The following is a 27,148-nucleotide window of genomic DNA, read 5'->3' as shown; positions in this document are numbered from 1 at the left end:
AGAAAAAGTGCTTTTAAAAGTAAAAAACAAAACAAAAAAACCTCTGATTATAGCGCGGCCCAGCTGGCCATGGGACGAGTCAGGGATTTTTGCTACTGGTTCTCCGAACCATCCTCTGCCATCGCTACCGGATCGGGCGAGCTGGTCCGAACCAGGAGCATTTCACCCCTGGTTTAGACCAAATTTCTACAAAATAAATTTTAAAAAGGGGAGAAAAAATAAAAATACTTTGGGGAATAAAATTACAAAAGGTAAAAAGAGTAAGGGTATGTATTGGGTTGGAGGCACACCCCCGCCTGCGCACAATTCACACCTCGCACTTCATACCTCTTCGTAATATTTGCGTTCCTCTTCTTCAACTTCCTTCTGAGCCTTTTCCCACTCTTTTTTCAACTTCTCCTGCTCTTTCTGATACTTTTCCTAAAGGAAGAGTAGCAACGCAAGCTGTAAACCAGGAATCCTGGCCCAACGCGGTTGTTGTGCCTCGCTCGCCCCCCTCTCCGCAGCAGGGCCCCTCTCATCTCCTGTTATCTCAGCCAGGGACTGATAGTGCAGACGAACGGCCTGGCATGCCTCCGGCCCCCAGTCCTGGCACCATGCCCAGGACAGACGGAGCAAATAAACCCCTCCCCCACAGCATGTGAACATGAAGAGCCTGAAGCCAGTCACGAGCTGGAATTGCCGGCAGCTGGAGGATGGACGGATCCACGCTTCCGGAGAATGGAGAGGCGACGTCAGCAAAAGGAAGGGAGGGGCAGGTCTGGATAAGTGCTGAGTCATGGAGCCACACCCCATGGCCTATATAAAGGATCTGCTTTCTGGCATTCTTTGAGTCAGGCAAAGTCTACTTGGATTGCTGAAGTCACATCTTGGACTCCTGCCTGCCCTGAGAACTCTGACAGAACTTTGGCAAAGCTGCAGAGGCTTTGTGGCCACGCTTGATACAGACTTCCCCGACCCGGCTGTCAGAGGAGGAGTGGGACACGACAGCGGTCGAACTGGCATCTCAGCTGTGTCTATGGAAGAGCTCCTAGCAAAGGTTTCTTTAAAGTATCTAACCGGGATATTTACGGGACCGTCTACTGCCAATGTCTATCTCCCAACGACCGGTGCGCTCTCACAGAGAGGGGCTCCTCAGGGTGCCGTCAGCCAAGCAATGTCGGCTGGCGGCCCCCAGGGGGAGGGCCTTCTCTGTGGGGGCTCCTACCCTATGGAACGAGCTTCCCCCTGGACTCTGACAAATACCTGACCTTAGGACTTTCCGCCGTGAACTTAAAACCTACTTATTTCGTCTTGCTGGACTCGCTTAAATTTTATATTATCAAATTGATTTATGGGTTTTAAATTTTTTAGTAAATTTTAGAGGGTAATATTTTTATCTATAAGTAGCCATATTATATAGGTTTTTTTAAGGGTTGTTTTTAGTTTTGTATTGTTGTTTTCTTTCTGTATTTTATTTGTGGCTGTACACCGCCCTGAGTCCTTTGGGAGAAGGGCGGTCTATAAATAAAAATATTATTATTATTATTATTTAAAAACTTTCTCTTTTTAAAAAAAATGTTTTTCACATAGTTTTTTATTTAACATCCATAAGTGCTTCGTGAACAGTGTATTGTCTGGGTCAATATACTGTATACACAATACCAGTATCAATAATAATACTATTTAATTAAACATAATCATAATCTTTCAACTAACATTTACATATACGTGGTAATTATAATATATTCTATTATATATCAGCATACATAATGCTTTTTTCCCAATTTCTACTTTCTACCTCTTTTTTCCAACCCTTAACGAAACAGCCACCCTATTAAGAAGTATTCTCTATCTATCCATCATCTCTTGCCCTTTTTAAAATTTCAACTCTGTTTGACTTTTTGATAAATCTCCCATGCTTCTCCCTTGCGATCTTGTATCTCCTTACATCACTCTTATTTAATCTAAGTATTTCATCTACCTCACAGGTGGGATTCACATACTGCTACTACCGGTTTGCCCAGCACCGGAAATGTGAGCTCACGCGTGTTGTCTGCAAATGCGTGTGACGCAGTGGTGAGTTTCAAAAATTTTTTCTACCAGTTCTGTGGGTGTGGCTTGGTGGGCGTGGCATGGCTTGGTGGGCGTGGCATGGGAAGGATACTGCAAAATCTCCATTCCCTCCCCAATCCAGGGTAACATTACTGCAAAATCCCCATTTCCTCCCAATCAGCTGGGACCTGGGAGGCAGAGAATAGATGGAGGCGGGGCCAGTCAGAATTTTTACTACCGGTTCTCCGAACTACTCAAAATTTCCGCTACTGGTTCTCCAGAACTGGTCAGAACCTGCTGAAACCCACCTCTGGTGGTGACGTCAAACAACACAGCAATTTGCTCACGGACGCCGTCCGCACATGCATCTGGCATCAAAAACACAGCAATATAGGATGGGATTGTGCCGCCACCCGCAGGTCGCCACTACCGGTTCGCCCGAACCGGTCTGAACCGGCTGAACGCCATCTCTGATCTACCTCAACACTAATCTCTTGCCGTTGGATCTTTAGAGCACCTGTTAGTAATTCTTTCATCACCTTTGGGAGATTTTTCTCTTTATTCTTTTCTATATTTTGAACACTTAAAGAGTCATCTGTCTGTTCCATTTTAGATATTATTACAGTGGTAGTCAACCTGGTCCCTACCACCCACTAGTGGGCGTTCCAGCTTTCATGGTGGGCGGTAGGGGTTTTGTCCGATACTGAAGCACTTTCCTTTTTTTTAATTTAATTGACTTTTAAAAAAAATTTCATAGCATTATTTAAAAATATTTTCATTAGGTTTTCATAAAATTCTCCGTGACAATTTAAATTTCTGAAAATATACTATTTGTATCGCCCACGCATAAATTTAGTTCATGTTACGTGAGTGAAACTGAATGGCGCTATAGTGCGACCGCAAACAAAAGAGCCTCGTCCTAGAATAGCTCGCGCATCTCCCCCCACACCACCCAGCTGTAACAGACAAGCAGAGCTGGTAGCCGGCGCCCCACTCCCCAAACCCAATCCATGATGCGTGAGAGGCATGCGCAGACGACAATACACGGCGCATTACTGTGGAACCGGTGGGCGGTTAGAAAATTTTACTACTAACAGAGATACAAAAGTGGGCGGTAGGTATAAAAAGGTCAACTACCCCTGTATTATTACTATCTCTTCCATGTCTTTATCCGCTTGTATCATTTTCTCTCTCTTTTCTTTTTTAAGGGAGAAAAATAAACCCAGACCATTAGACCAAATTACAGAGCTGAAGAAACTTCTGGGAATGAGAGGCGGAACGTCTTCAAAGAAAAACCAGAAAATCCAGTTGCGTCTTGAAAAAAAACAAAAACGCACCTTTGGGACATACGTTAGCCACCTCGAGTTATTTGCAAAAATAACAAAGACGGGATACAAATACACCCTTCTGAAAATAAGCATATGTGAGGGAAAAAAACCCAAACCCAGATCTACCTGAAGTAGACGTTCCTGTTCCTGCTGCCACCGTTCTTGGCGCCTCCGTTCCTCCTCCGGATCCCAAGACCAACAAGTCGAACGCTTCGATATACAATTAGATATACAAATATACAATTAGAAGCATATAATACAGGCCCCCTGCGTGGTTTTTTTTACCCCAACATCCTTCCAAGGTATCTACAGCAGGGGTGTCAAATTCAATTTCACTGAGGGCCGCATCAGGGTTCTGTTTGACCTTGGGGGGAGGAGATGTGGCAAGGGGGGGGGGCGTAGCCAGCTTCGCGTTATTTGTGTCGGGGGTGTCTGTGGCCCGAGCGCTCTGCCAGCGAAAACGGGCTCCAGAGCTCCGTTTTTGGCTGGGATGGCCTCCTGCAGCCCTCTGCCTGCAAAAATAGACCCCTTCCGAGCTGTGTTTTCATTGGCAGAGACACTGCGGGCTGTTTCCAGGGTGGCCCTGCGTGCCAGATCTAAGCACCCCGTTGGCCGGATCCAGCCCGCAGGTCTTGAGTTTGACACCCCTGATCTAAATCTAGGTTTACAAGCCCCTCCTTGGCTGATCCTTCTGTCTGGACAATCGTATTTTGTAGGTTTTGGTAAGGAGAATCCCAAGGATTATCCAGTTTCTACTAAATGGCTTGAATATAGGCTTTGAAGCTACACGTTGTAGCTCAGAGTTCCCACACTGTTGGTGGCCTGGAGCAGAGGGAGGGGGGAAAGAGTGGATGATTTTGTGGGAGAGGCAAGTGCATGTGCGCACATGTATGCACCCGCAATATCGTGGCGATGCAAGAGTGACCATGAGTGCTCATGACACTTGCGTGAGCGGGGCTCTGCACATGTTTGCAGGCATGCATATCGGCCGGCCACTCACGCAGCCCCGTGGCAATTAGCCAACGGCCCGGTAATGGGCCATGGCCCATTCATTCATTCATTCATTCATTCATTCATTCATTCATTTATTTATTTATTTATTTATTTATTTATTTATTTATTTATTTATTATTTATTTATTTATTTAGACTTTTATACCGCCCTTCTCCCGAAGGACTCAGGGCGGTGTACAGCCAAATTAAAATATACAATCTACAATATTAAAACAACAAATTAAAATAACATATTATATAACGGCCGAAAAATTTAAAAATTTAAATGTAAAACCGTCCAATTGACCCCAATAAAACACAGTACCCCAATTTAAAATTATTAAAATTCAGATTTCAGAATTTAAAAATTAAAAGTTAAAAATTAAGAATTAAGCCAGTCTTGCTTGGATGAACAAATACGTTTTCAATTCATGGCGAAAGATCCGAAGGTCAGGTAGTTGACGCAAACCAGGGGGAAGTTCGTTCCAGAGGGTAGGTGCTCCAACAGAGAAGGCCCTTCCCCTGGGGGCCGCCAGCCGACATTGCTTGGCGGACGGCACCCTGAGAAGACCCTCTCTGTGTGAGCGTACGGGTCGGTGGGAGGCATAAGATAACAGCAGGCGGTCCCATAAGTACCCGGGCCCTAAGCCATGGAGCGCTTTAAAGGTGGTAACCAACACCCTGAAGCGCACCCGAAAGACCACAGGTAGCCAGTGCAAACTGCGCAGGAGCGGTGTTACCCGGGAGCAGCGTGTGGCTCCCTCGATGCGCTCTGGACTAACTGAAGCCTCCGAGTGCACTTCAGGGGTAGCCCCATGTAGAGAGCATTACAATAATCCAGACGGGAAGTGACTAAAGCGTGAGTGACCGTGCATAAGGCATCCCGGTCAAGGAAGGGGCGCAACTGGCGAACCAGGCGGACCTGGTAAAAAGCTCTCCTGGAGACGGCCAGTTGGTTCCCCCACCATAGAGTCTCCTCCTAGCATGGCGTCCTTTTTCCTCTACCTGTCCTAACTGAAAGCCCTATCAACTGTGGAGCCGACCAGCAACAGGGAGCTGCAGCAGAGGGCTGAAAGAGCCAAATGCGGCTCCAGAGCCGCAGGTTGCTGACTCCTGCGCTACCTGATCCAGCTACAATTTTCACAGTTTCCGTCACAAATAAGGCTTCCGTGGACCTTACTTCATACTTAAGTGGTCCGTAGAGGGGGCGTGCATAAGTGCACTAACGTGCCTATCGTCCCTGTCATTGTATTTTTATATTATTTTTTTTCCCTTTTATTCTTGTTCTCGTTTTTGTTTGACAAATTCAAATAAATAAATAAATAAATAAATAAATGAGTTGCTGTGCCCCAAGGTCACGTGACCTCCTTTTGTGACCTTTTGAGAAGTAACGTCAATGGGGAAGCACCAGATTCACTTACCGACCGGGTTACCTACTTCTCAACTGAGTGATTCACTTAATAACTGTGGCAAGGAAGGTCATAAAATGGGGCAAAAACTCATTTAATAAATGTTTAGCAGCGGACATTGTGGTCGTAAGTTGAGGACTATCGGTACTGACGCTGCAACGTATCAAAACCGATATGGGAGCATCTACAGAGGAGACACGTGATCACCTCGCTTAAAGACCGTCACGCCTCGTGACCATAACGGGCAGGCTTTGTAGTCCTTAGTCAAGATCTACTTGTAGACTAACTAACGGGTTCAAAGTAACCACAAGTTCAGCCCTGATCAAACACACGATACCTGATAAAAATTAAATTACTTAAAATCTGTCAAGAGAAACATTCAAATGCTCCTCATCAGACCCTGAGCAGCTTAAGAAAGTTCAAGATAATCCAGTAAGATCAACGTACGTTTGATGCGTCGCGGTTCTCGGCGGCGGCTGCGGAAAAAGAAAAACAGCTAAAATTAAACTTTTTAAACTGTTAAAACGTTCAACAGGCGTGCCGATTTTACTTTCTTTCTTCCCTTTTTTTTTTTTTTACAGTTTCACACTCATAGGGTTTCTCACAGGGTTTCCAAAGCGACAAAATAGAATAGAATAGAATAGAATAGAATTTTATTGGCCAAGTGTGATTGGACACACAAGGAATTTGTCTTGGTGCATATGCTCTCAGTGTTACATAAAAGAAAAGATACGTTCATCAAGGTACAACATTTACAACACAATTGATGATCAATATATCAATATAAATCATAAGGATTGCCAGCAAAACCCTTTGAAGCGACAAAGATGCTAATATTCATGGTTAAAAAACCAGAAACCTTGTCTAGAATCACCAGTGAAGCTGTGTCTGCTCTGAGTTGTCACTCTTGGCATGCACAAAGTGGACAACGACGTTCTGGTTTCAAGCAGATGACACTACTGCAGGGGTGTCAAACTCAAGGCCAGCGGTGCTTAAACCTGGCTCGCGGGCAGGGGTGAAATCCTCCCGGTTCGGACCGTGTTGTGTCTCGTCCAATCTCACCTTAGCCGGGGTCTTCTTATCTGCTTCCGAACATGGAGGAATGTCCTAGTATGCCTCCCGGCCCCAGCCCTGGCTCCATGCCCAGACAGGCTGAAGAGGAGGAAGTACCTCCAGCCCCCAGCTCTGGCTCCATGCCCAGGCAAGCGGAGCAACTAGACCCCTCCCCCTCCTCCACAGCATGTGAGCCTGAGGAAGGTCAATTACCAACAGCTGCCGACTGGAGTGACCCCCGCGTCAGAAGACTTGATAGGTGGAGGCAACAGAAGGAAGGGAGGGGCAGGCCTGGATAAGTGCTGAGTCATGGAGCCACACCCCATGGCCTATATAAAGGATCTGCTTTCTGGCAGTCTCTGAGTCAGGCAAAGTCGAACATATCTTGCTGAAGTCACTTTCTGGTCTCCTGCCTGCCCTGAGGACTTTGCTAGGACTTTGGCAGAGCTGCAGAGGCACGCCTGATTCGGATTTCCCTGACCCGGCCGTCAGCGGAGGAGTGGGACACGACAGACCGGATCGCGTGATCCGGTAGCGATGGGGGCGGGTAGTCCGGTAGCAAAAATACTTGCCCCACCCCCGCCCATGCCCACCCAATCGCCCGGTCCCCACTTGCCTACTTGGCAGCTTGCTGCTTCTTTTGGGCTCGCTCGCTTTTCCTGCCTTGCTTCGGCTGCTGCAATCAATTGCATCAGCTAGCAACTCAATCTGCCTGCCTGCAATCCATCTCATCGGTGAGCAACTCAATCTGCCTGCCTTGTCCCTTGAAATGGGTAAATAACTGGGGGGGAGGGCTTTAAAAAATAGTTAATTGGGGTTTTTTTTAAAGGAATTTTATTGCTTTTTTTAGACATAGCAATTTAAAGTTAAGGAAGTTTTAAATTTAGCTGCTTTGATCTATAAATAAAATAAAATAAAAAAATAAAATATTTGTGCAGGTTTCTGAGATTTGGTGTGTTTCTGTAGTGTTTCACTCTAACTACACACACACACAAAATCTCACAAAGCTGAATGTGGCATTTTGTGAGTGTGTGTGAGTCAGTTGTGTTGTGTTGTGTGTGTGTGTGTAAAGTGTGGAAGTTGGTTTTTGAGCTTTTTGTGGCTGTGTGAGGTTCCTGCTTGTTGCAGGGGCCATTTTTGGGTGAAGTGCAGCTGCTTTTACATTGTGTGTGAGTCAGTTGTGTTGTGTTGCGTGTGAAGGGTGAAAGTTGGTTTTTGGTACCTCTTCTTGTTTTGCGTTTATTATTTTTATTATTTATCGTTATTGGCCACGCCCAACAGGTCACCTGACCACCAAGCCACACCCATCAATTAAGCCACGCCCACAGAACCGGTAGGGAAAATTTTTAGATGTCGCCGCTGCCTGTGGGGCCGGGAATATCAAAGGACCAGCTCGCGGTGCCTCTGCCTACTCGATGCAGAAATACGACGTAAGTTATGGTTTTTCAGGACTGGCTTTGGGGAAAGAAACCCAAAATGGCTGATTTGTTTATTCCTAGCTGGGAAATTTACCTTTCTGATCTTGTAGGGGAGTTTCCAGCAAAACCCCGTGGTTTGTCTCCGGGAGCTTCTTCAGAAGAGAAATAGGTAGGTCTTCACCTGGTTTCGGAGCCTGCGAGGTATCTATCTGGACCTGAAACGATTCGTAGAGAACATCATCAACACATCCTCCAAGTAGTACAACCAGTGGTGAATTCTAAATTTCTTTCCTACTGGTTCTGTGGGCGTGGCTTGGTGGGCGTGGCTTGGTGGGGAGGGGGTCATGTGACTGGGTGGGCGTGGCTATGTGATTGGGGGATCAAAAGACAGAAACTCACTAACAATGTCCTGCTGGAGCAGGATTGGACCCTGGATTATCCTCTGAAGCTGTGTCTAGTGCCAGGTTTGTAGTCCTTCCTTCCTCTCCTTTTTTCTCCCTCCCTCCTTCCTTCCTTCCTTCTTTCTTTCTTTCCTTCCTTTCTTTCCTTTTTTCCCTCCTTCCTTTTCTTTCTCGCGGTCCGAACTGGGACCATTTCACCCCCCGAGTACAACTCTTTTGAAGTTGTTCAGACCAGGAAACAGAAGACCAAAGCTATGTTGAATAGGCCAGTGGTTCTGTGAGCGCGGGCTTCGCGCGCGTACACGGGCTTCGTGCGCTTGCGCACCTAATGTGTTCGCGCGGAGCGTTCAAAATACAACAATTTGAAGCTCAGCTGCTTACCTTCTAAGGCAGCCGCGGTAAGTAGAACAGCGGAGGCGCGGAAATCAGCTGAACCAGATAGAAGGAAATATAGGACATTATAGGGCAGGGCCAGCTGATCGTCGGAACTACTGGGGTTTGCCTGAACCGGTCCGAACTGGCAGCGGCCCATCACTGGAATAGGCTATATTAACTGAATTTTGCAAATCCTGTGACATTGCCTTATATCAGGGGTGAAATGCTCCCGGTTCTGGTGATCCGGTAACGATCGTGGCCGGTGGTTCGGTGATCCGGTAGCGATGGTAGAGCATAGCTCTGCCCACCCCCCCGGGTGTCATTACTTCCTGGTTTTAACCAGGAAGTAATGTGTTTTTTACCTTCTGTGCATGCGCAGAAGGTCTGCGCGCGCATGTGTGCGCATTTTCTCAATGAGTCACTGAGAACCAGCTTAATACTTCCTAATACTAACGCTTCCTAATAGTATGTCCTTATCCAGGTTTTAGGAATGCTTTTTTTCTTTCTGTGACAGCTTCGGAGTATTCCTCTCAAGATCATCTCAGTTGGCTCTCTACAAAAGAATTGATCAGCATTTTCCATTTTCGATCATTTCCGGAATATTCACTGAAGGGACTGAGGTTCTACCGATAGAAGGGAAGATTTGAAGCTCATGGTTGAACGGTGGGATCCTTTGTGCTCTCCGAGTAGTGGCTTCTTGCAGAAATTCCGTTACCCAACTAGGTAACACCATCAGGGCTGCAAGGGAGGCGGGTTTGCAAAGACATGGAAGAGGAGGAGCAGAGCAGTAGGAGGAGGAGGATTATGCGGTCCTTAGTGCTCTCTGAGCTTGATAGTATCTCTGTCTCTCTCCTCCCCCTCTCTTTCCTTCCCACCATCTCTCTGCACCTCCCTCCCCCTCTTTCTCCCTCTCTCCCTCCCTCTCTCCCTCTCCCCACTCCCTCCCCTTCTCTCCCTCCCTCTCTCCCTCCCTTCCTCCCTGCTCTCTCCCTTCCCTCTTCCCCCCTCCAAATCTCTCTCTTCTCCTTCTCCTCCCTCCCTCTCTCTCCCTCCATCTCCCCTCTCTCCTCCTCCCTCTCTCTCTCCTCCTCCCTCTTCCATTCCCTCCTCTCTCTCCTCCTCTCTTCCTCCTTCCAAATCTCTCTTCCCCTCTCCTCCTCTTCCTCCTTCCTTCCTCTCCTCTCCTCCTCTCTCCTCTCCTCCCTTTCTCCTCCCTCCTCTCTTCCTCCCTCCTAATCTCTCTTCCCCCACTCCCTCCCTCTTGCTCTCTCTCACTCCCCTTCCCTCTCTCCCCCTCTCCCTCCCTCCCCTCCTCTCTCCTTCTTTCTCTCTCGCTTTCCATCTGTTCATTTGTGAAAAATGCCCATTTCCCTTAGAGAAAGATAACATTTCCCTTGTTTCTCAGACACACATTTTAAGTTACCTTCTGGCTAACCGAAGCGTCTTTCTCCTTCTCTTCTCCTCTTTCAAGGGCTTTCGCCTCCTGAGTTGAATTCAGCTCAGGATGTGACTCCGTTTCGTTGGAATGATTGTGGAAGGAAGATATCTCCACGTCGGCCGCCAGGAGGTTGGCACAGGAAAACGTCACGCTGGGTTCCATGAGGTCTGGATCTACTCCATTCAAAAGACCAAAGGGAAAAGATCAAAACTAAACCACCCATTTTGGCCAAACAAAAATAATTTATTCGATCTAAAGAAAACAACACGAACGCAGAACCATTGCTGTGTCCAGGGATCATGCGATTAGCTGCTGTGACTTTCTGACGAGTAAAGTCAATTGGGGAAAATCAGATTCAATTAACAACTTATCAATTGCCGTGATTTATTTATACACAAGAATATCAACTGTCACCACAAATTGGCACCAGAAAAGAATAGATGCCATGGCCCTATCAGAGCCTGGTTTCGAGGAGGAGGAGAAAGACTGTGGGGTTCTTGGTGCTCTCTGAGCTTAGATGTTTTCTTGCAGATGTTTCATGACCTAAGTAGATAACATCATTGGTGCTAGAAGGAAGTGGGGCATGTGGAGAAGAGGAGGAGGAGGAGGAGGAGGAGGAGGAGGAGGAGGAGGAGAAAGACTGTGGAGTCCTTGGTGCTCTCTGAGTTTAGATGTTTTCTTGCAGATGTTTCATGACCTAAGTAGATAACATCATTGGTGCTAGAAGGAAGTGGGGCATGTGGAGAGGAGGAGGAAGGGAAGGAAGGAGGAGAAGAAGAACAGAAGAGGAAGAGGAAGAGGAAGAGAAAGAGGAGGAGGAGAAGAAGAAGAAGAGGAAGACTGTGGGGTCCTTGGTACTCTCTGAACTTAGTTGTTTTCTTGCAGATGTTTCATGACCTAACGAGATAACATCATTGGTGCTAGAAGGAAGTGGGGCGTGTGGAGAGGAGGAGGAGGAAGGAGGAGGAAGGAGGAGGAGGAGGAGGAGGAGAAAGACTGTGGAGTCCTTGGTGCTCTCTGAGCTTAGATGTTTTCTTGCAGATGTTTCATGACCTAAGTAGATAACATCATTGGTGCTAGAAGGAAGTGGGGCATGTGGAGAGGAGGAAGAGGAGGAAGCAGGAGAAGAAGAACAGAAGAAGAAGAAGAGGAAGAGGAAGAGAAAGAGGAGGAGGAGAAGAAGAAGAGGAAGACTGTGGGGTCTTTGGTACTCTCTGAGCTTAGATGTTTTCTTGCAGATGTTTCATGACCTAAGTAGATAACATCATTGGTGCTAGAAGGAAGTGGGGCATGCGGAGAGGAGGAGGAGGAGGAGGAGGAGGAGGAGGAGGAACTGGGACCGTCCCGAGAGGGATGGCATAACTCCCTTGCCATGTTTGGAGAGGCCAGGGGCTGAGGACGATGCTGTCCCAGGACCCTCAGGCATTGGGGGAGGTGGCCGACCGGACAGAGACCTCTCTGCCCAAGGGGCCAATTGGCTACTGACAAACAGCAGGGCCGATACGCAGCCAATCTCCTCTGATGAGGAACAAGTTTTCATGGCATGATAGAACATAGTATAATAGCGTTGGAAGGGACGTCGGAGGTCTTCTAGTCCAACCCACTACTCGAGCAGTACCGAAGTGGTTTGCCGCTGCTTTCTTTAACCTTCCACTTTTGGGAAGCTTAATTTTTTTTTTTTAATGTGCATCGAGGGCACCAGCTGCAGAAAAAGCAGCCCACCTGCTTTCACCTCAGGAGAAAATAATTCTTCTTGAACGTTTTCCTGCATCAAGCTGTGTTAACTCCTGCGGTTATAATTGCAGACTATAAAACGAAGAGGGCATGTTTTCCCTACCACCTTATTCTTAATTTATAAGAAAATAACTACATATCGAATCATGCAGTTAGTTAATTACTTTCTAGGGATTTCTTAATTTAGGGACACCCACAATTTATATCCAAAGCTGCTGATAATTCGCTGGTGTTTCTTTCCTCCCGCTTGTCTGATGGGAGGGGAAAAAAAAAAATCAAACGCGACTTATTTAGCAACAGAAATTCTATTCCTAACTTGTTGTTCTGACCTAGGCTTCCTTAGACAGTATATAGCACAAACTTAGTCCCAGCAAAGCTCTTTAATTCAGATGGCTGTGAATTATTGTCATTCTCAGTCTGAAAGGCTTGATAAACAGTCTGTCAGGGGAGTGTTTATAAACACCCACCTTATCTCCCTTGGAATGCTGCCAGAGAACTAACTGCCCAACGCAGGGCAAAGCCAAACTTAGCACAGAGAAGTTTCAAATCTTGAATCGGCCAGATGAACGAATTGTTTCCTGCAAAAGCTCACGTCCCGTTCGCTTCTCTTTGATGTCTTATGGGAGGGGCCAATCGTCTCCAAGCCTTACTCCCAAGTCGACCCTGTTTCCTTATTGTTCATGTCTCCTGGCAGCTCTGCGCTTGCACACACTGGGAACAGGTTCCTGCTTTCTTCTGCCTCACTGATGTCAGACTCTGGAGACTCCGGAGGCAGCAAAGAACTACCAGATGGCCTTGGCCCCCTCTCTGCCTCTGACTCAGAGCCCTCATCCGAGCCTTCCCCAGACTCCAGGACTGGCCCATGTTCCTCCCCAACCTCCTCACTGTCCGAATCTGCTGCCAGCTCTGCCACAACACTTGTATTACTACTTCTATTTGATCTGGAGGAAAGGATTTCTTTTAATTTCCTTGCATGACTGAGCAATAAGTTGAGGATAGTTTAAGCAGAGGGGAGCACAATCCAACCTTACAAGGGTTTAGCAGCTTAATTAACTGAGCATGTAAGACACCTCCAGGAGAAGTCAATGATAAATCATTTCCATACTGGTCCAAGAAAGCTTCATGAATAAGATACTACAAGGTGCCAGCTGGACCTTAATTTTAGGGATTTCAGCCTGACCCTAGGAAGACAGATCGCGGAATCTGGGATTCTGCAACTCCGACCTGTACAGTAGTTCAAATAAAAATATACCGTATTTTTCAGAGTGTAAGACGTTCCGGACTATAAGACGCACCTACTTTTTTGGGGGAGGAAAACTAGAAAAAAAAAATCTGCCTCTGTCCCCCAGCAATTTGCCTCCTTGCAGCAAAGAGTCCGTTGCAGCTTCAGCACAGCCTGATTAGCACAGGGCCTCTGGTGGCTCAACAGGCTAATGCAGCCTGTTATTAACAGCAGCTGCCTGCAATTACTGCAGGTTCAAGTCCCACCAGGCCCAAGGTTGACTCAGCCTTCCATCCTTCATAAGGTAGGTAAAATGAGGACCCAGATTGTTGAGGGCAATAAAAGTTGACTTTGTATATAATATACAAATGGATGAGACTATTGCTTAACACAATGTAAGCCACCCTGAGTCTTCGGAGAAGGGCGGGATATAAATTCAAACAACAACAACAACAACAACAACCAAGCAGCTGATTGTCGGTTGGATCGGCCTCCCGAAGATCAGCTGTTTCAGGCCGCAGGGTTTGCCATAGCCTATTGCCACCTCCGTACACCCCATTTTCCAGGGGGTCGGCAGGTGGGTGGGGCTACATTCGGTGTATAAGACGCACCCAAATTTTCACCCTCTTTTAGGGGGAGGGAAAGTGCGTCTTATATTCTGAAAAATACGGTAGGTTTGCATTTTTGGTTGGTTGTCTTCTTGCAGACATTTCATTACCAAAGTAGGTAACATCATCAGTGCTAGAGCATCCATGAACACCAACAAGCAATCAGAAGACATGATGAAAACTGCTTAATTTCATAATACACAGACAGACTTAAGCATACTTTCAAATTAAGAAACTGTGAGCATCGTTGTTGTGTCTCGTCCAATCTCACCTCAGCCGGGGTCTTCTTATCTGCTTCCGAACACGGAGGAATGTTCTAGTATGCCTCCCGGCCCCAGCCCTGGCTCCATGCCCAGACAGGCTGAAGAGGAAGAAATACCTCCAGCCTCCAGCTCTGGCTCCATGCCCAGGCAAACGGAGCAACTAGACCCCTCCCCCTCCTCCACAGCATGTGAGCCTGAGGGAGGTCAATTACCAACAGCTGTCGACTGGAGTGGCCCTCGCGTCAGAAGACTTGATAGGCGGAGGCAACAGAAGGAAGGGAGGGGCAGGCCTGGATAAGTGCTGAGTCATGGAGCCACACCCCATGGCCTATATAAAGGATCTGCTTTCTGGCATTCTCTGAGTCAGGCAAAGTCTAAACATATCTTGCTGAAGTCACTTTCTGGTCTCCTGCCTGCCCTGAGGACTTTGCTAGGACTTTGGCAGAGCTGCAGAGGCACACCTGATTTGGATTTCCCTGACCCGGCCGTCAGCGGAGGAGTGGGACACGACAATCGTAGACCAGGTCAAATCCAAAAATATGAAAAAATTCCTGGAAGCCTGGCACTCAAGACAAATCAGCCATCAACAGGCACATAGACATAAACAACATTTACACACTAATAAAAAAAGACGCTAAAAAAAACTAATAGACCATAACACCTTCTGGCCAGCAATCAACACCCATATGAGCAGAGATTAACATCAAGATTAACAGTAGACCAACAATCAAGAAGTAAACAATACCCCAATCAAGCCAACAGTAAACAACAGCCTAATCAAGGGACCACCACGACTGCCCCACCAACACTCACGGGGAAAGCCGCTAGTATATAAGGAGAGAGCAAAACCTTATAGTCCTGATGATGTTACCTAGTTGGGTCATGAAATATCTGCCAGAAAACAATTAAGCTCAGCGAGAATGAAGGACCTGTTGTTGTTGTTGTTGTTCTCCTCCTCCTCCTCCTCCTTCTTCTTCTCCTCCTCCTCCTTCTCTTCTTCTACTCCTTCTCTTCATTCTTCTTCCACTATCATCTTCTTCCTCTTCCTTCTTCTCCTCCTCCTTCTTCTTTCTTCTCGTCCTTCTTCTTCATCTTCTTCCTCCTTTCTTCTCCTCCTCCTCCTCCTCCTTCTCTTCTTCCTCTACCATCTTCCTCCTCCTCCTTTCTTCTCCTCCTTCTTCTCTTCCTCTTCTTTCTCTATCATCTTCCTCCTCCTCCTCCTCCTCCTTCTTCTCTTCTGTCTCTTCTTCCTCTATCATCATCTTCTTCTCTTCCTTCTCCTCCTCTTCTTCTTCCTCCCTCCTCCTCTCCACAAAACCCACTCCCTTCTACCTCTGATGATTGATGATGTGACCAACTTGGGTAATGAAACTTCTGCAAGAAAGACACCAAGCTCGGAGGACACCAAAGACCCCACAGTTCAACCCTGAGCTGAGTAAAAAGGACCGTTCACTGTACTTTAAAAAGGCCCATTTGGAAAACCCTACCCAGAAACTTTTCTTTCAATTCAGTTCTATCTTTTCGGCAGGCTGTGTCAACTTCTTCCGTGAAGGAGTCCTGCAGAAAAACACATTGAATTCATGGTTAAAGCAGAAGCCAAAGGAATGTATTCGTTTATTTATTCTACTTCTATCCTGCCACAATCCAATGACTCTCTGCAGTTCGAATTGTCAGTTTTTGGAAGACAATTTTCTTTTTGCTTCTTAACCGCCATTATATTTTAGCTGGGGAAGTTGGGAGGGGGTTGTTGTTGGAGCGGTAGAAAGTTAGTCGTAACAACATTCCGTATTCAAGGCCTTTTGCCTGCGTCTGATGGAGACTGCCTGAAGATTGAATCCAATTGAGTGTGAAGAGTTGATTGGACAATGTGATGAACTTGTGGGTGTGGGGCAGGGCTGTGAACTGTCAACTGGGTGTGGAAAACCTGGAAGCTTGCAGTTTCGGGTTTTCCCAGCTGTGCCAACATGACATCTCTAATAAATTGGAACTTTGAGGAACCTCAAGCCTCAGAGCTTTATTTCGTTGGGGGTCTTCCTTGGAACCCTGACACGAATATGCTTTTAGGATTCAGTAACTTGGCATTTCGTTTTAGAGAAGCCATTTGGGGTAAAGTAAGATCAACAAATCAACTAAGGTTTTAAATTTTTTCAAGGGTTGCTTTGTTAAGCCAAACAAATGCAGGCAGTCCTTGACTTACAACAGTTTGCTTAGTGACCGTTCAACGTTACGACGGCACTGGAAAAAGTGAATTATGTCCATTTTTTACCCTTATGACCAGCGGTGTGTCTTCAATATTTTTCAATATTCGCCACGCATGCGCGCATTCGCTTCGCACACCGTCCGTGCATGCGGCCGGCCTTCCGTGCATGTGCTTTGCTCGCGCTCACGCCTTTCGCACATACCCCAAGCCTCAAAAACGTGGTTAAATAGGACAGCATTATGCCAGGGCTGCCCACCCGCAGTCGCAGCTACCGGTTTGCCTGAACCGATATGAACCAGCTGAATACCACCTCTGCTTATGACAATTGTGATCAAAATTTAGAGGCTTGGCGGAATCAAGAAAGGTTAGAATATAGGGAAGCGTTTAAATTATATAATTGTGTTTAGGGAATGGATTTGAAGATGTAATAATATTAATTGGGAAAGTTGATTTTAAGGGAGAAATTGAAATGTTATATAATTAACTAGAAATTATTTGATGATAGTTGAGATACGTATCAGATTGAGAAAATGCAAGTTTGGGTAAATTAATTGGAATGTATATGGGCACACAGGATTGGGGATCAACCCACCGACACAATGTATTTGGATTGATGATGATTTTATGTATGTTTGTTTGTTAAAGATTTAAAAAAAAATTATATATACCGTATATACTCGAATATAAGCCGATCCGAGTATAAGCCGAGGTCCCCAATTTTACCCCAAAAACTGGGGTAAACTGGGGACTCGAGTATAAGCCGAGGGTGGGAAATGAGGCACCTACCGGTCGGCGAAACCCTCCCTCCCTCGGCCGAGAAGGCTGGCTCCCCGCCCGCCCTCTCACTGCACCGCAGGGCTTCCCAGCTAAAGCAAAAGCCCGCCAAGTTCGCTACGGCCGGTATAATGTGAAAAAGGAAAAAACAACTCGAGTATAAGCCGATCCGAGTATAAGCCGATCCGAGTATAAGCCGAGGGGACGTTTTCCAGCACAAAAAACGTGCTGAAAAACTCGGCTTATACTCGAGTATATACGGTATATTGAAAAAAATTTAGAGGCTTGGCAATTGGTTCATATTTATGACCGTTCCAGTGTCCCGGGGGTCAAGTTAAGGGGGAAGCCAAATTCACTTAACAACCGTGTGACTAACTGAACAATGGCAGTGATTCGCTTAACAACCGTAGCAAGAAAGGTCGTAAAATGGAGCACTTAACAAATGTTTCGCTGAGCAGCAGGAATTCTGGGCTCAATTGAAGTCGTAAGTCAAGGACTACCTGTATTGACTTCAGACAATAAACAGATAGTTATAAGCCGAGTACCTGCAGGCCTAACTTTACAAACACTTGCAGAACCATTTATCTCCCCACCCGGTTCCTGCTGTCAGGAAATTGTTGTTTGCCTAACTAGTCGGCCAGGCAATATATAAACTAACTATGTATGTTTGTAGAAAGGCAGGATATTGCTTTAAGGCTGTGCTGCATCATTGCAAGCATCCTGATTGGTTGAGCTCTGTAGCCAATGTATAAAAGGACTCCTAAATTATGGCTTGTGGGGAATCTACAGGGACGCTACGGCATTGTAACCTAATGACATGCTGCAACTGTATATTTATGATTGTTGCTTGATCATGGCTAGTTACTGATTCCTCAAGATACTGACTGTTGTGAATTGAATTGTGTTTTGCTGAACTGAAAGAAGACCTTGTTTGTTGTACAAGTCTACGTTGGTAAGAAGACTTTGTAACATCCCTGACTGACTTTATATGTGTATGACCTGGATTGTTTTTGGACTATGTCTTTTCCCTAAAAGTAAAGGAATATCAAACCCCAGTTTGTCTGCAAGTGACTGTTATTGTATACAACCAGTCTCAGTCGTTTTCATGCGTAGGGTACTCTGCTCAACAGTCCACAACCTCGGTTGTGAACCCAGATTACCCTTAACACCTGCTAACCCAAGTATCTGGCCCTTACAACTTTCTCTCTGTGTACAGCATGTTCGATTAAACTCTTCTGAACCGGCTCAGGAGTGGTGGAATTTGTGCTCCCTTCCGTGGATCCCCCGTGTGATTTGACCACGTGGTCAGACTTGGTGGAAAGGGTGGGGGAAGGTTCAAAGAGAAAGGCTGAGCAGTCCTTGTCTGGTTCGTCGTCCACGCCGTTGCTCGCTTCTCCGTTCACGGAGATCTTTCCATCCACCTGCATTTTGAAACCCAAAAGCAGATGAGAATTATAAGGCTCTGAGGCCATCTTGGATTAGTTCTAATGAGAAGGAAAATGGTTAGGACGGCAAAATTGCTCTCTCTCTCTCTCTCTCTCTATCTATCTATCTATCTATCTGCCTGTCTGTACATCCGTCCATCATCTATCTCATCTTTTTATCATCTGTCTATTGTTCATCCATTATCCATCCATCATCTATCTCATCTATCACCTATCTCTCTCTCTGTCCATCCATCCATCCCATCCATCATCTCTCATCTATCTGTATATCCATCCATCCATTCATCCATCCATCCATCTTTCACCTGTCTATCTGTCATCCATCATTTATCTCATCTATCATCTGTCTGTTTCTGTTCGTCCATCCATCCATCCATCCATCCATCTTTCACTTATCTGTCCATCCATCATCTATCTCATCTATCATCTGTCTGTCTCCGTCTGTCCATCATCTATCTATCTATCTATCTATCTATCTATCTATCTATCTATCTATCTATCTATCTATCATCTATCTATCTGCTATCTATCCATCTATCCATCCATCCATCATCTATCTCATCCATCTATCCATCTATTTATCGTTCACCCATCCATCCATCCATCCCTATCTACCTATTTATTAAACTTGCATGCTGCCCATCTCACTGGGGGTCTTCTTTTCATATCTTAACTCACCTTGAAGTTTCTCAAAATCTCCCGGGTCTCTCTTGGCTGGGAGTAAGGCTTGGGCGTCACCAGAGGCATAGCCATGGAGCCTGAGGGTCTGCTTGAGGTGGGGGAGCCGGTGGATGTGCTGGCCTCAGAGCCATTGGTGGGGATGATGGTGGCTTCAAACTTGGCAGTGAATTTTGGGGGCGGGAGCGACTGCTGCCGTAAATATCGGAGGGGGTTGGGGTCCTTGGATGGGGAGGATGAATTTGGCTCAACAGAATGGCTTCTTTCCAAAAGTTTTGGCATCTCCAAGCGTTCGAGGACCGCTTCGCTAATGGTGAACCTCTCGATGTAATGTTGGAGTATCCTATCTGCCTCTTCCTGAGACCTGGCATTCTTGTAGGCTTCGTGAAGTTCTCTCTCACGCTTCTCTCTGTTTTTGAGGGCAGCAAAAACAAGACGGCGGGGTGTTTATTGACCCTCCTCAACCCTCCAGCTCATGGTCGTCCCAAAAGCTCTTCTTTTCAAAAAGCCAACGGGACTTCCTTGCTTTTCCTTTGAGAACATCTCTCTCCTCATCCAAGAAGCTTCCGCTGTTCTGAGAACTGAAGAAACGTTTTGGAAGAAAAACCAAGGAAACCCAGTCGCCTTTGGAAAAGCAATCTCCTCCCCCCTTCCTTTCTGGCACTGATGATGCTATGTTGTTGGGTAATGAAACAACTGTAAGAACACCACCAAGCTCAGAGTTTCAAGGACCCCACAGCTCAACCCTAAGCTACAAATATTCTTTTCTGTTGCATTCCGGACCATCGTTTATTTAGCCATGGTTTCTAAATATGCAGGATTGCCTGGGCTCATTGAAACACTCAACTCAACCCCTATTATGACCTGGTCCGCCTTCCGCAACCAGCCTTGGTTTCCTTAAGGCTACGTACTTCTCCTCCACAATCTCTCGGTACGTCTTGATGCTCTTCCGTCTCTCGTTGCTTCCCTCTCCTCCAATGAGTAACTGCTCCATCTTTTTCCTCTCGGCTTCTTTTTTCAACAAATCCTGAGAAGCGCTCCTCCGACGGTTTTTCCACCGGGCTAAATCCTACGTTAAAATTACATGGTGAAGGCAAAAGGAGAAGAAACACCCAAGTATGAAGATTTTACACAGCAGGTAGTTAGTTATAAGGCTAACTCGGAGGTTCCCAACCTTTCCAGCTTGGTGGCCTGGCTGTGTGTGTGTGTGTGTATGTGTGAGAGAGAGAGAGAGTGTGTGTGTAGATAGAATAGTTTTAGGGTCAGATTGTCAAATTAAAAATAAATAAATAGAAGGCGGCAGCGGTCAACCGTTTTCACATTGTCTCCTTCTTGTGCATGAACTCGACGGAAGTCAAACTCTGATGAACCGGATAGCTATCACATGTTCATGGGTGGGCTTCAAAAATTTTAGCAAGGGGTTCTCTGCCAGGTTTCTGGGTGGACGTGGCCATGGTAGGTGTGGCCTAGTCAGCCTCCTGCGCCACGACAGGGGTGGGGTGGGCCTTTTTGTCCTCCCCAGGCTCCGGAGGTTTTTCTTGAGCCTCTGGGAGGGAGAAAACAGCCTCCCCAGGCTCTGGAGGCCCTTTGGAGGCCAGAAATGGGCCCGAACTCCTGAACTTCCGGTAGGCCCATTTTTCACCCTCCCTGAGCCTCCACGCGCGCCCTGCACTTACCTAAACAGGGGGTTGGACTAGAAGACCTCCAAGGTCCCGTCCAACTCTGTTATTATATTACTGTAACAACAACAACAACAGAGTTGGAAGGGACCTTGGAGGTCTTCTAGTCCAACCCCCTGCCCAAGCAGGAAACCCTGTACCATTTCAGACAGATGTTGTCCAAACCTTTCTTTCTTAAAAAAACCTCCACGTGATGGAGTACCCACAACTTCTGGAGGCAAGTCGTTCCTCTGGTTAATTGTTCTCACTGTCAGGAAATTTCTCCTTATTTCTAGGTTGCTTCTCCCTCCTTGATGAGTTTCCATCCGCTGCTTCTTGTCCTGCCTTCAGGTCCTTTGGAGAACAGGGTGTTCCCATCGTCTTCAAATATTGGAAGACTGCTATCATGTCACCTCTAGTCCTTCTTTTCATTAAACTAGACACACCCAATTCCTGCAACCGTTCTTCGTATATTTTATCCTCCAGTCCCCTAATCCTCTTTCTTGCTCTTCTCTGCACTCTTTCCAGCGTCTCAACGTCTTTTTTAACAACGTGGCGACCAAAACTGGATGCAAATATTCCAAGGCCTTGTAAAGTGGTATGCACACTCTACACATCTTGAGTCTATTATTTATTTGTGCCTGTAACTTAAATGTGGTTTGCAAAAGCTCTACAATAGCAACTACCCTGTTTTCCCGAAAATAAGACCCGATCGGAAAATAAGCCCTAGCATCAGTGGTGGGATTCAGCCGGTTCGCACCTATTCGGGAGAACCGGTTGTTAACTTTCTAAGCAGTTCGGAGAACCGGTTTGTTGGAAGAAATCTTATTTTGTTTTTTTCCACTTTACAGGGCTAATCCTGTAAGGAAGGCAGGAAGGAAACATTCTGATGTTTCTAGCCTAATCTTTATTGTCCTGCTTACAGAAACTGCCTCTCTGCTTAACCCTTAGTACATTGTAACAGCTAAGGCGAAGCGCCCATCGATGTGAGTGACGTTGAGTTGGCCACGCCCACACAGTCACATGATCACCAAGCCACGCCTACCCAGCTGCTCATTAGGGCCGAGAACCAGTTGTTAAATGGTTTGAATCCCACCACTGCCTAGCATGATTTTTCAGGATGCTCGTAATATAAGCCCTACCCCGAAAAATAAGCCCCAATTAAGATGGTCAACCAGATGGAGCATTTCCCCCAAAATAAGACCTAACTGGAAAATAAGCCATAATGCGTCTTTTGGAGCAAAAATTACCGTATTTTTCGGAGTATAAGACGCACCCTTTCCTCCCAAAAAAGAGGGTGAAAATCTGGGTGCATCTTATACTCCGAATGTAGCCCCGCCCAGCTTCTCAAACGGAGGTTTCAGAGGCTGAAAAAAGTATCAGAAATGGAGCTTCAGGAAAAAAGCCCCCAACAGAGCTTCAGAAAAGAAGCTCCCAAACAGAGCTTCAGAGGCTTTTTTTCTGAAGCTGTTTCGGAGGCTTTCAGAGGCAGAAAAAAAAAGTTTTTTTTTTCAAACGGAGTTTCAGAAGTTTTAGAGGCAGAAAAAAAAAAGCAAGGCACAGAGCTTACAACCAAGGAACCTATTGTTAAAATTCACCTCTGGTAACAGCTGATTGGGGGTATTCAGGGAGGCCAATCCACCTGCCAATCAACTTTTTTCTTATTTTCCTCCCCAAAAACTAAGGTGCGTCTTATACTCTGGTGTGTCTTATACTCCGAAAAATACAGTAATATAAAACCCGGTCTTATTTTGGGAGAAAACACGATAGCTCAGCATTGTCATAGTACTACGGACCCCTTACTCACATCTTGCCATTGATCCTCGTCTTCCTTCAGCTGGTGGTGAACGATCTGAAGTTTCTCATGGCGATCTTTACTGTGAGGTTGATTCACGGCGCCCTCGTCTGGGCACCTCATGTCGAACATGCTCACGCTCCTGGAAAGAAGGAAAGGAAATGTGTCAACAGCGGATTCCGAAGATTTCAGCCACAGGAGGGCGCTGCAGGGAAGTACATCGGCTCTGCCTCCATGGAAAGCTGCGAAGCTCCATAGCTTAAGATGCTTTTCGGCCAGACATCTAAAAATCAGAGATCTCTTCACGCCAGGGGTGGGAAAACCATGGCCCTTTTGTGTCTTGTGGACTTCAACTCCCAGAATTCCTCGGGAGAATTCCAGCTCGGGAATTCTGGGAGTCGAAGTCCGCATGTCAAGGTTCCCCCCACCCGTTTTAAGTGGAAGTGCCCAGAAGCAACCATACTAATAACATACGTGCAAATTGGCCGCTTAAGCCAAACTGTAGCATGTTCAAAGCTTTTTTTTTTTTGGGGTGCTCGGCATGATTGCATGAATTTGGCGCAATCCTCTATAGCAGGGGTCTTCAACCTTAGCAACTTTAAGACTTGTGGACTTCAACTCCCAGAATTCTGGGAGTTGAAGTCCACAAGTCTTAAAATTGCTAAGGTTGGGGACCCCTGCTCTATAGATAACCTTGTTAAATTTCTCAACTGTCCCTTCTCTTTTGGGTTGAAAAATGTGAAAACCCCAGTTGCTCGTACCGGTGTTTTTCAAACTTTCCTGAATATTTCTTTATAAATTTAGAAGGCCTCCTCAGTTAGAAGTTCAAATGATGGTGCTATCAATTCTTCACCTCTGCAGGGATAACGGGGAACTACGCCGGCAAGGTTGAACCTCGCTAAGTCCATGTGACTTAGCTGCCTGATAAATAAGCCAGCATTTCTAGTTTTCAATATATTAAAAAAAAAATAAATCCTAATGCAAATTGAGGTGGTATAAAAAGGGAAAGCTGGTATAAAAAGGGAAAGGAGGACATAGGAATCCGATTCTGACTTCCAAGCATTATGAGATATTGCAAGGAGCCCTGAATGATTATCCAAAACGAGACGGTGAGATCTGATGGACTATCTATGGAGATTCTCAATTGAGTGTGCCAAAGCTGCTTTTCCAAAAGGCAGCTGGACTTTAATAATAATAATAATAATAATAATAATAATAATAATAATAATAATAATAATAATAATAATAATAATAATAATAATTTAATTTGTATACCGCCCTTCTCCTGAAGGACTCAGGGCGGTTAACAGCCAAGTAAAACGACAATAAATAAACACAATACAAATAAAACAATAATTAAAAAACTTATTCAAATTTGGCCCCAATTAAGATAGATTTAAAACCATAAAACCCAATTAAAATTAAAAATTTGATAATAAAATCTAAAAAATTCTATGCCAGTCCTGCGTGGAAAAATAGGTACGTCTTCAGCTCGCGGCGGAAGGTCTGAAGGTCAGGAAGTTGTCGAAGTCCAGGGGGAAGTTCGTTCCAGAGGGTAGGAGCCCCCACAGAGAAGGCCCTTCCCCTGGGGGCCGCCAGCCGACATTCTTCTTCTTGTTGTTTTTCCTTGAACATGTTTCTTTTCTCATCCAAGAAGCTTCTTCAGAACTGAAGTCACTTCTTGGATCAGAAGTGAAATATTTTCAAGGTACCAAGATCAAGAAAGTCCAGCTGATTTTTGAACAGCAGCTTTGGGAATATGGAACTGGGTTCCATGTTTTGATTTCTGAAATACTTGAAATGACACTATATATGCACGGTCACTCACGCACTCGTGACATCTCGCCTGGATTACTGCAATGCTCTCTACATGGGGCTCCCCTTGAAGGGCATCCGGAGGCTACAGTTAGTCCAGAATGCGGCTGCGCGGGTGATAGATGGACCCCCCGTGGCTCCCGCATAACACCCATCCTGCGCAGACTGCACTGGCTACCTGTGGCCTTCTGGGTGCGCTTCAAGGTTTTGGTGACCACCTTTAAAGCGCTCCATGGCATAGGGCCGGGTTATTTACGGGACCGCCTACTGCTACCGAATACCTCTCACCGACCCGTGCGCTCTCATAGAGAGGGACTCCTCAGGGTGCCGTCAGCGAGGCAATGTCGTCTGGCGACGCCCAGGGGAAGGGCCTTCTCTGTGGGGGCTCCCACCCTCTGGAACGAACTACCCCCCGGACTTCGTCAGCTCCCGGACCTTCGGACCTTCCGCCGCGGGCTTAAAACATACTTATTTAATTGCGCAGGACTGAGTTAGATTTTAAATTTATGGGTTTTAAATTGGGTTTTATTTCTATATTTTTAATTATTGGGCTTTTAGAATAAGTTTTTTAATTGCTTTTATATTGTATTTATGTGTTTTTAAGTGCCTGTAAACCGCCCTGAGTCCTTCGGGAGATAGGGCGGTATATAAATATGATCAAATAAATAAAATAAATAAATATATAGACGCTATATAGAGACAGTTGAGAAGAAAGTTAACAGCTAGTGTTTTAGGTTAAAATGCCAGCAGTGAGTAAAGCTGTGGTAGCCATCTCTGTTGAATGCACATGCAGAAATGTTGTTTTTTGTTATATTTTGTTAAGAAGATGATCCTGGAAAACACCGAGACATATTAATTCATAATAAAACAACGAGTAATTTCTCTATCCTATGACAATTTCTCTTGCACGATGAAGCCAAGAAGCTGATTATGAATGTTAAGCAAGATAAAAAAAATTATATTGCAAAGATAGCACAGATAAAAACAAGGAAAGACATCATATGCAGCTGATGGTTTTTCAGGACTGGTACGTATAGACAGAATTTCTGGCTGCTTTTTTGGGGTGTGTGTGTGTGTAAAAAGGCAGGTTAATTTTATAAGCACATCCATTTCGTCTGTAATCCTTACGCGAACTGAAACAGCTCTAGCGAAATGGACCAAACACCACGCAGAGATCATTGTATCACTGTGTGGAATTTCAAATCTATTTGGCCAGCTCGCGGCTAAAAATCTGTAAACAGGCTCCTAAGTTGAAATTAGGCAAGGCTGTGGTACCTTCCAGATGTTTTGGACTACAAACCCCACAATCCTTGAGTCGATCGTATTGACTGGGATGAGGAGGCGTGGTTCAAAATAGCGGGAGAGCATCAGCTTGCCAATCTGTCGTCTTCTAATCTAAAGTTTTTTTTTTTTTTTGGAAAAGTAGCTACCGCCTCTTCTTCTGAGGCGACCGGAACTGTCAATGAACCGATTTGTCATTGGTTGTGGTTTTGTTTCGGTCGCTGTTTATTCGAACGAGAAAAGAGAGATGAGAAAATATCTACAGACCATTCACATCCAGGACATAAACTGTTTCAACTCCTACCCTCAAAACGACGCTATAGAGCACTGCACACCAGAACAACTAGACACAAGAACAGTTTCTTCCCGAACGCCATCACTCGGCTAAACAAATAATTCCCAGAGCACTCTCTGGCTGTTATCATCTTTCTCATCTTCTCATTTCTCATCTTTTTTCATCTTTCCTACTACTTTCTCCTAGTGGTATGTTATAATTTATCCACTTGTTGTCTGTATCTTATGATTAATGATTGTTAACTATGATCTATGACCTATCACTTTGTTGTTGTATATGTTTACACTGAGAGCTTATGCAACGGAAACAAATTCCTTGTGTGCCCGATCTCTCTTGGCCAATAAAGAATTGTGTTGTGTTGTGTTGTATCATATCCCATCCCAATTCAATTCAATTCCACTCCACTCCATTTATTTCCACTCCACTCCACTTCATCCCATCTCATTTATTTTTCTATTCTATTCTATTCCATTCCATTCCATTCCATTCCATTCCATTCCATTCCATTTATATCCTTTCCTTTCCTTTCCATCCCATTTATTTCTATTCTATTCTATTCTATTCTATTCTATTCTATTCTATTCTATTCTATTCTATTCTATTCTATTCTATTCTATTCTATTCTATTCTATTCTATTCCATTCCATTCCATTCCATTCCATTCCATTTATTTCCTTTCCTTTCCTTTCCTTTTATTTCTATTCCATTCCATTCCAATCCATTCCAATCCATTCCATTCCATTTCATTCCATTCCTTTCCTTTCCTTTCATTTCTATTCCATTCCATTCCATTCCATTCCATTCTATTCTATCCCATTCCATTCCTTCAAGACAAAATTTCGTATTCCAAAGAAAATGGACCTCCTGCTAAAATAGTGGTCTCACGTCCCACCCCACATCTGCGATGGCTAAGGTTGTAGTTTGGCATTATT

The 27,148-nt window shown here is 45.4% G+C and overlaps 1 protein-coding gene across 19 annotated transcripts in view; it reads right to left on the bottom strand.

Moving 5' to 3' along the window:
• The window catches only part of LIMCH1 (LIM and calponin homology domains 1), a 220,134-nt gene that overhangs the window by 13,925 nt on the left and 179,061 nt on the right, over positions 1-27,148 (bottom strand). For 17 of the 19 annotated variants that reach the window (XM_058192393.1, XM_058192397.1, XM_058192396.1 and 14 more), the window contains 10 exons: positions 22,838-22,967; positions 20,284-20,441; positions 19,373-19,781; positions 18,446-18,670; positions 15,763-15,832; positions 10,434-10,624; positions 8,329-8,449; positions 6,211-6,239; positions 3,489-3,572; positions 328-420 (listed from right to left, as the gene is read on the bottom strand). In XM_058192393.1, coding sequence (XP_058048376.1) covers positions 328-420; positions 3,489-3,572; positions 6,211-6,239; positions 8,329-8,449; positions 10,434-10,624; positions 15,763-15,832; positions 18,446-18,670; positions 19,373-19,781; positions 20,284-20,441; positions 22,838-22,967 — 1,510 coding nt within the window. The remainder of the gene's footprint in view (positions 1-327; positions 421-3,488; positions 3,573-6,210; positions 6,240-8,328; positions 8,450-10,433; positions 10,625-15,762; positions 15,833-18,445; positions 18,671-19,372; positions 19,782-20,283; positions 20,442-22,837; positions 22,968-27,148) is intronic. The other 2 variants (XM_058192394.1, XM_058192395.1) reach the window with 2 other exon arrangements.

The sequence above is a fragment of the Ahaetulla prasina genome, chromosome 8, assembly GCF_028640845.1.
Source record: "Ahaetulla prasina isolate Xishuangbanna chromosome 8, ASM2864084v1, whole genome shotgun sequence".
Lineage (NCBI taxonomy): Eukaryota > Metazoa > Chordata > Lepidosauria > Squamata > Colubridae > Ahaetulla > Ahaetulla prasina.
This window is presented reverse-complemented; position numbering and strand designations above follow the sequence as displayed.